We start from the raw sequence: 9,171 nt of genomic DNA, 5'->3' as shown, positions 1-9,171 counted from the left end.
TACTCCACTAACTAAGTTATTGAATGAAATAAATTACATATAAATGATGATGGAATAAGACTAGAGTAGATGTCTTTCATTTTAGTCTAAGAACTCAAGAGATAAAGTGAAAGACATGTACTCCAGTGTCATTCAATCATCATTTATATGTAATTTATTTCATTCAATAACTTAGTTAGTGGAGTAGTTTCTCAACCCCAAAGGCCAAAGCAAAAGAAGAAAAAGAAAAAAAAAATGTATACTACTCCCTTTATATATTTTTTAAAAAACGATAACATTTGGAACATATGCGTAAAAATATGTAATTTTATATGTGACATGAAAATGTATTTAATATTGTTTAATGAAATAATAAAATGTATAGAAAATTTTATATTTTTTAGTTTCACAAATAATATATGCTCTATTCTATTCATGTGACACTTTTTTCCTATTTAACCTATTCAACACTGACTAACACATTTTTATATTTGAAAATAAAGTAACTTTTTACTTTTTGTTTTACCCTTCGTGATAGCCAAACAAATATTAACGGCATGTTTATGATCACAAGTTCAATTTATTTGTTTCTTAATAAAATATCCATGATTAGTCAATCACGACTACATAATGTTGTACTTTTTTAATAATTCAAGCGCCGAAGAGGAAGGAAAAAAAACTAAGAACCTGTTTGGACATAAGAATTTTTTTGAAAAATTTTCACTTTTTTCAAAATCAGCGTTTGACCATAAAATTTTCAATTTTCATTTGAAGATGAATTTTGGAATTTTTTCAAAATTTGAAAAACTCCAAAAAACTATTTTTCAAAATTTTCACTCAAATTACTCATAAAACTTCAAAAACAACCCAAAATTATATTCATATCCAAACACAACTCTAATTGTTTTTCACTTTTTTTTTTTTTGAAATTTTACAATTCTTATGGCCAAACGCCCACTAATTATCTTGTGATTTTATCACTGTTTGGGAGTATATACACGTCAATGAGAATTTGAGAACACTAATAAATTGCAATTTTCCCATTTAAAAAGCACCTGAAAGAGAGAAAAAAAGGCTGGTTATTTCCAAGCATTTTGAATTTCCCGCGCAAAACAGACCAACATAAAAAGTGTTCATTTTTCATCACTACCATTAACTTCCGACGCACGCATATGCCACCGCCATGACCTCCACCGCAACCAAAAATCCCTCCGCCGTCCGCCACCATCAACCGCCACCACCACCATCATTGACCGACGTAGACATAGTTCAATTAGCTCAACTATATCACCCACAATCCTCCACTCCACTACCCCAATTTCTCCTCTCCGTCGACTCTCACCAAACCCTCATATCCTATCTCCACTCACGCGCTTCTTCTCCAAACCCTTCACTCGCCGTCTCCGAATACCTCTCAGCTCTCCTCTCCCTTACGCAACTCCACTCTTCACTTTCCCCACTCGTCCCTCTTCTTCTTTCTTCCTATATTTCCCTTTTCACTTCCCACAAAATCCCCCACGATAAATCCTCTCTCTCCATTTTCCAACTTTTCGTGTCCCATATAGAAACAGTCCAAATCCATGATCTAACGACAATAGTCGATTTGATTATATCTTATTTACCTCAGATTATTGGGTCTGAGGATACTCATGTACTAACTATACTTGCTAAATGTATAGAGCTGATTAGGTTTTCAAATGATGTTGATAAGCCTTTGGAATATGTCGATAAGGTGTTTGATGAAATTCTTAGCTGTGATTGGAGTAAGGTTTTGTTGTTAAAATTGGTAGAAAGTGTTAGGGATTTGAATTTCATTGGGAAGGGGAAGAGGAGGGAATTTTTGGAGCGGGTGTTCAGTGGAATTAGGAATGTGGACATGCAGGATTTGCCCGGGTTGGTGTATCAATTGTTGGTATTGGGATCAAAGGGTTTTGGTAAGAAGGAAGTCATCGAAGGGATTGTGATGTATTTTGGTGGGGTGAAGTCAGGTGGTTCAATAATGAGACAAGTCGAAGGGACTGTGTTGCTTCATGTTAATTTTGCTGTGAAGCAGGATCCTTCTTTAGGACAAGAGGTGTTAGGGCTAGTGAGGTCAGATTATCGGGTATTTAATCATTTTACTGTTGCAATATTGTTGTCAGTTGCTAGAGTTAAGAGACTCACTGACAGCTCCATTGCGGTTCTAAAAACATCACTTTTTGCTGCTTATAAAGACTTGAAATTTGCCAGGTACTTTTTGCATCTGATGACTATGGTAGAAGTAATACTGTTTCTTCCAATTTATATGATATTAATTACTATATAAACAGCTTTTTTACAGTAATTTTTTTGAAACATGTAAATATTTGTAATTAAAATGCGATATAATTTTATAATGTTCATATAGTTTAGGAAAATTATGGAATCAACGTCCTAACTGAGACCAGAAATTATATAGTTTTACCATGTACTTCGTACTATGTTATTCTTTTGGATGAGGGATTATTTGTCTGTACAAGTTTAAGCCTGACTAGGATCCATCCCTAGAATGTAGAGGAAGCTATTCCATTAAAGTGTGGACTGTTGCTAAACTTTAAAACTTTTTCCATGGTCATTGATATCATATTTGCTAAAAAGAGTGATACTCCTAACGCCATCATTAATTCTCTAAACTGTTGCTGATGCTACTGCCGTGTTCCATAGTAATGTTGTTGCATTTCAGGAGCTGTAAATGGCTATCATCTGACTTGAAGGAACACTATTTGCATACTGCCAGAAACATGGAGAAGGCTGTGCTAAGAGCTGTAAGATCCTTTGACTTTTTACCTCATGCATGTAAATACATAAGTATTCCTTTGCATGCCTTTGTGATTTGTGAAAGGAGATTGCTCGGAGGTTCTTCCACTACGCATTGAGCAATCATCCATACATTCCTGATCAGAATAAAATATGAGAAAGAAGACTGCATGATTTCTTTGATATGCAAGAAAAATGATAAGACATAAGATACAGTTCATTGTTAGCGCTATAAACTTGGTAGCCTTTTTGCAAGAGTTGCCCAACATCTATATCCTGGAGTTTATAGCTGCAAACAGACTGTTCTGTAGATGATTGCCTGTGTCATCGCCTACATATTTCCTTTATAGTCCTCTCAGTAAGTCATGGGTTTATTATGTCATTTTTCTTTATCAATAGGTTAGTGAGAGCAACTGCGGAAGAGAACACGTAGTGCCAAGTACCGTACAACTTGGATTTGTGTTGCTTGAAGGAATCGAAGAAGGAACCAAAAATTATGAAAAGTCTGATGATATGATAGGTCCTGACAAGCTAGGTACTCAGGTTCTCAAGAGTCTATTTGAGGTTCATGATATGGCAAGAAACGAGGTCAGTATGAAAGGTCTATGTTCATCCAACCTTGGCATCATTTTCCAAAAAGTCTCGTTCTTAATATTGTCAATAGATCTTCTTGTATCTGAATTCTAATGTACAAGGACTGGACGCTGCAAGTTATGATTACTTACACTTGCTGATTTCTTGCAGATAATAGAGCAATGCAAACTACGTATCCTCTCTTTGAAGCCTGAACAAGGCTTTCCTGTTATAAGGTGATTGCAATTCTTAGTTAATGATTTTGGTCCATGCTTTTTGTTACTGTTTACCAATAATCAACTTATTTGTCCTTCATAGACTGCTTGGTTGTCTTATATGTACTTATCCATACCCAATGTTGGAGCACATTTCACATCTGAAGGAACTGTTGGATTATTTCATATTCATGAATGAAAAGGTCTCCTCTCATCTTGTTGCTGCCCTTTTGCCTCTAATCAGATCAAGCCATGATCTTCAGGTACTCATTGATATCTTATTGTTTCTTCATATTGTCGACTATGTATTCAGATATTGAAAAACTTAAATAGTGTACTGGAACTTAAGGATATCGCAGATGTACAATAGCAAAAATAAACTAATCGTTTCTGTTGAGAAGGATTCAGAATCAGTTAAGAATCTAAATGAAGCTGTTTACTATCTTCTTTCAACGAACTATAGAATTGAACATGTCAACTTTGCTTCCTAATTCACTCAGTACTCTCTCTCGTCTCTTGCTGTGGCGAATAGTTAACTCCATATTCTTCATTGGAATCACATCTTTGAGGTTAAAATCTACATCCTTTTCTACTTCTCCTTTGTTAATTATCCTATCTTGTTAATGGTGCAGGATTATACCATCTTGGTCTTGCGTAAGGCAATGTTTAGACGAGAAGACTCGATCCGTCTTGCTGCAACAAGTTCAATTATCAATTTGATATTGGCTGAAAAACAATCAAAGAAAAATGGACCATTTTCGTGTCAAGACTCAAGCAGTCAAGCGAGTAGCAGCCAGCAAGCTGAAGTTTACCGTGCACTTGGATCTAGTCTTTTCCAGGAGCTAAATGGTTTGTTGCAGAGGTGCCTTTATCAGCAGGTAGCATTTACATATTTTTTCTCTCCTTGTGTTTTGTTGGTTTCCCCCCATGAACATCTTGAACAATGAGCTTTCTACTTAAGGGATGAAAATAGTACTCATGGAAAAATGTTCCTTTTTAGGCAAAGGTCAGAGAGATTCTATATCATGGACTTCTTAAGCTTGTTTTGGTGGATCCTTTAACTTCTGGGGCTGTTTTTGATTTTCTCTTCCCTCATTTCTTGCGATTTTACAGAGAGGTATGGATAGTTCTCTAACTGTTAATCTGGCTTTCTTACGATATTACCTGTCTATGATTTTGCCTTACCTCTTGATGCATGGTTGTTCGTTTCAGGATGCAGATGTTCTACTGGATGTTAACCAATGTACTAATTCAGAGAGTGGGAAAGTGTATATTCAAGAGCCACTAGACTGCCTTCTCTCCTGTATATCCTGGATGCTTCTTCTTCAGCCACATGGGAAAACTGATCATCCTTCAGATTCATGGACTTGCTTTGGCTTCTCTCTGACACAAGAAAATGAGGTATTCTAGTTAAATAGGCAAGATATCTCCACTGATTCAAAGCTTGTTACCTACTATTTTGGCATTTGATAAAATTGCAGCCGCCTGGAAAAGCATGGTCCAAAGAGTCACTGTCCAATGCGTTATCAAAGATTCGGAACTTCCTAAGAAATGCAGATATAGAAGGTGCGAGAGACTGTTGAGTTCAGGTTGAATAAAGTTCAACTTGAGGCCAGTTAATTTTGCTATTTTTAATATTTCTTGCCTTAAGCAGCTTATGTTGAACACCAAAGAGTATTAGTTGACCATTTTTCTTACTCCACACCAAAATGAGTGTTATTGACTCTGATCGTGTTTCCTGCTATTGAGATACAGATGTTTCCAACTTCCTTGCACTGCAGAAAATTCGTTGCTAGTTGTTTAGTGAAGCTAATGATTGTTTGATATTGTTATTTGCATGTTAAATCAGGCTTACTTGGCAAAAATCAGGATACAGGCTCTACTCCTTTAGAAGAGGAAAAACGGAGATGCTGTTCTTCAATTTTATTAGGAATCATTGAGGTGATGTTGAATGTAGTAGGGACTGAGTTTGGAAAAACAACTGATGTGAAAAAGTTGGAGTTGGAAAAGGAGCTGTTTGACTTCATTGGTATTTTTGAATCCCTGGACCGAAATATATGTAGACAGGGTGGTGGTTCAACTCAAAGAGGTTTCATACGGCCTACTGCAAGCAATACTTCAGAGGACCTTGAATTTAGTGGCAGTAAATTATGTCAGGAACGAATTCCTCTCTTAGCAAATTCAGTTATCTATCAGCTGTTGCAAAACACTATAGAATCATGGAGATATGATGGCTTTAACAACAATATGGCCTCTCAAAAGCATAGCCAATTATCATCTGGAAAGGCACCAACTCAGTATTATAAAATTCTTTCGTTTACTCTTAACATTTGCCTCCGTCAGCTAAAAGCATCATCTGTTGTGCGACAGCAAGATCCTCTAAAAATGTTGATCTATGGGGAGATCAAGCAGTTGGGCTCCCCTTTGCTGAAAATTATTTGGTGGCTCCTCTCTGAACCAAAATCTATGACAGATAGTAGGAAAAAAGATGCTAAAAAAGATCTTGACGACAGGAAGGAATATATCCATTTGGGACTTCTTTCCTTGAAAGAATTGCTGGCAGTAATCTTGCATGAGTCGGATTATTCTGTTGTGATAGATGACCTGGCTGCAGTTTCTGGTCCTGGGGATGAAGCGGGCAATGCTATGGACGGCGATATTGATACCGAAGGTGAAAAAGCTGATGACATTCTTTACAAATATACAAGTGAAGAATTATTCATCAAAAACAGTATAAGGCCACTGATTTCTATGCTTCTTGCGCATTCTGTCTTTCGCGAAGTTGAGGTAAATGCGTACGATTGGTAATCTTTGATTCTTGCTTAGGAGTTTTTGCGTGATGTATAGCCTAGTTCTTTTTTACTTCTAATAGCATCTATGTTATGTTTGCTGTCAGGTTCTTTGTGATATTATCATGTTAATTAGCAATAAACTGCCAGAGGAGCAAAGGAATCTTGTTGGTAATTGGGCTAAATGCATCTGCAAGACCAGTAAAGTATCAAATCCCAAGGCTGCTAAAAGTATTGTATCTATTGCTATATTGTTGACATCACCACCAAATGACTTAATTATCGCCGAAGACATGGCTGCAGAGCTTCTGAAAGTGGTGGGATCAGAATCAGAGAAGGTTGATTCACAAGTGACATTGGACGCGTATTCAATTATAAACAAATCAACCAGTGCTGCACTAGCTTCGGTAATACTGCACTTAGTTGAATCAGTTATTCTCGACACTGAATGGGTCATAAGGAAATTGAAGGTATATTCTGTTGCAAATACGAGAGCTGTTTTGGTTAATCAGAATGGTGAAAGAGATCCAGGATTGGCACTGGAAGAGACTGTTTATTCAAGAGCAGAAGCTGTTGTAAAGGTGTTATCTTCTTTTGTGATGATGGACCTTAAGGGTATGTTAAAAAGAATCTAGATATTCTTGTTATTAATTAATCTACTATTTTTTATCATGTTCCAATCATTTAACACCAACACAAATAGCAGATCCTCAGGCAGAGCAGTTGTTGAAGTTAGCTGCAAGGTTTTACAAGAACTTAGCCCAAATGTCAAAGCTTCTAATTGCTTCCAAAGGTGTGAAACAACCTTTACCAAACCTCAAGTATCAGAAGCTTGTGGAAGTAACTTGTAGCCAGCTAACAGCTCCACTATACAATTTTATGGTAGTGATGCAAAAGGTAAAGGCTTCGGAAACTCTTGTTTAAGCTAAAGCTTCACTTCTTTTGTTCAAATGGTTGTTTATTCTACCTGCTTGACTTGTAGAAACAACTGGAGAGCACGAAATCTAAAGCACTCGTCAATAAAATCAAAAGGGAGAACAGATGCATCCCCGACTTGATATACCAAATAGAAGATTATGAGAAATATCTCATACAAATTAGCAAGGCTACAAAAATAAATTTGCTGAGGCATGCAAAACGAAGCACCTCCAGGGACTTCAAGATAATAGAGCCGCAAAGTTTTTCCGTAGAGGAAGGTGCTGGAAGCCAAGATGCAGATGATAATGATGCAGCACGAGGTGAGAATGAAGAGGACCCTCGTGATGAAGAAGGAAATGGAGCAGAAGACGAATCAGTGGTTGGTGCTGAAGATGATGATGAAGGAAATGAAGTGGAAGATGCATTAATGGCTGCTTACGATAGTCCACCAGCAGTAGAGGCTTCTGAGTCTGAGGACGAGGGTGAACCTGATCTTCCTAAGACAAAGAGAGCAAAAATGACGAGGGTTGTTGAGGACTCGGATGAAGAAGCATAAAAGAGGCAGAGTTGCCAAATTTGTAAAGCTGTGAGATGTGGTCTGGAAACTAGGATTCATGTAAATATGAAGAAATAGTTTGAAGTTTTTTCGTCTTTCGAAGATGGCAGCTAGCACTCCAGTTTGCAAATCCGTTTTGTAGTAGCCTTTTGGAAATTTCGTTGTAATTGAGGTGAAGAAAAATGTATTTGATTGTGTATATCCAGTTTCACTTTTTGTGCATGAGAAGTTTGGATATATAGTGACTTGCAACTAACGTAATCCTAGGGGAAGGTGTAATCCTTGAAGTGATAGTTACGTTTCAACAATAATACCCTTAATCAATAATAAACAACCAAATGTTATAAATATATTATATTATGGATGTTCATTTAGTACTCCGTTGTAAATAAGCTTCCTGAAGAAGCTTATCCATATGGGACTCCACTGTAAATATGTTTATCTATTTAAGTACTCTATTGGAAATAAGCTTCCTGAAGAAGCTTATCACTTCGATACCCGGTTATGGATAAACATTACCTCCGGTAGAAGATTATCCATACCGGGTATAATAAGCTTATCCTTTCAGTACCCAGTTATGGATAAACATTATCCCCGGTAGAAGATTATCCATATCGGGTATAATAAGCTTATCCTTTCAGTACTCCGTTATGGATAAACATTGCTCTCAGTAGAAGATTATCCATATCTGGTATAGTAGCAGCTTACACAATAGCTTCCTTTCTTCTATAAATAGAAGAGATTTCAGTTCATTATGTACATCAGTTTGAATTCGAATAATATATCAGTAACTCTCTATACTTGTCTTTACTTTATAGTCTTTATTTTATAACACGTTATTAGTACGAGACTCTGCCATCTCGAGCAAATATTTTGAAAGTATCTGAGGTAAGAACTTTCTTTTCCTAGATAATGTCAAATCTTTCTAAACTTGAATTTGTAGCCCTGGATATATCGGGCAAAAGCTACATGTCTTGGGTGCTTGATGTTGAAATTCATCTTGATGCGATGGGTCTGGCAGACACCATCAAAGACAAAAATCAGGCATCAAACCAAGACCGTGCCAAAGCAATGATATTCCTACGCCATCACCTTGATGAGGGCCTGAAAATGGAATATCTTACTGTTAAAGATCCAGTCATACTGTGGAATAATTTGAAAGATAGATATGACCACCTGAAGATGGTCGTTCTTCCACAGGCACGATATGATTTGACTCATCTAAGGCTACTAGATTTTAAATCTATCAGTGAGTATAATTCTGCTATGTTCAGAATTATTTCCCAATTGAAGTTATGTGGTGATAATATTACTGATCATGATATGTTGGAGAAAACTTTCACCACTTTTCATGCCTCGAATATGC

At 36.6% G+C, this 9,171-nt stretch overlaps 1 protein-coding gene across 1 annotated transcript; it reads left to right on the top strand.

Moving 5' to 3' along the window:
* The first annotated feature begins 1,120 nt into the window (after window positions 1-1,120).
* Window positions 1,121-8,175, top strand: LOC107773295 (uncharacterized). The gene is made up of 13 exons (XM_075257133.1): window positions 1,121-2,208; window positions 2,681-2,762; window positions 3,154-3,342; window positions 3,499-3,563; window positions 3,646-3,805; window positions 4,175-4,420; window positions 4,543-4,659; window positions 4,755-4,943; window positions 5,024-5,108; window positions 5,392-6,329; window positions 6,439-6,946; window positions 7,038-7,228; window positions 7,314-8,175. Exons 1-13 carry the CDS (start codon window positions 1,163-1,165, stop codon window positions 7,803-7,805), a joined length of 4,308 nt encoding a protein of 1,435 aa, XP_075113234.1. The 5' UTR covers window positions 1,121-1,162; the 3' UTR covers window positions 7,806-8,175.
* The last annotated feature ends 996 nt before the right edge of the window (window positions 8,176-9,171 follow it).

The sequence above is a fragment of the Nicotiana tabacum genome, chromosome 7 (assembly GCF_000715075.1).
Source record: "Nicotiana tabacum cultivar K326 chromosome 7, ASM71507v2, whole genome shotgun sequence".
Classification (NCBI taxonomy): domain Eukaryota; kingdom Viridiplantae; phylum Streptophyta; class Magnoliopsida; order Solanales; family Solanaceae; genus Nicotiana; species Nicotiana tabacum.
Note: the sequence above shows the minus strand (reverse complement) of the source record. Positions and strands in the feature narration are given on the sequence as shown.

What these genes read in the sequence shown, in the direction of transcription:
- LOC107773295 (XM_075257133.1), top strand. Translation starts at nt 1,163, where the DNA reads ATGACCTCCACCGCAACCAAAAATCCCTCCGCCGTCCGCCACCATCAA. An exon ending in ATGATATGGCAAGAAACGAG is followed by an intron (nt 3,343 to 3,498) that starts GTCAGTATGAAA and finishes GATTTCTTGCAG; the next exon opens with ATAATAGAGCAATGCAAACT. An exon ending in TTATGGTAGTGATGCAAAAG is followed by an intron (nt 7,229 to 7,313) that starts GTAAAGGCTTCG and finishes CTTGACTTGTAG; the next exon opens with AAACAACTGGAGAGCACGAA.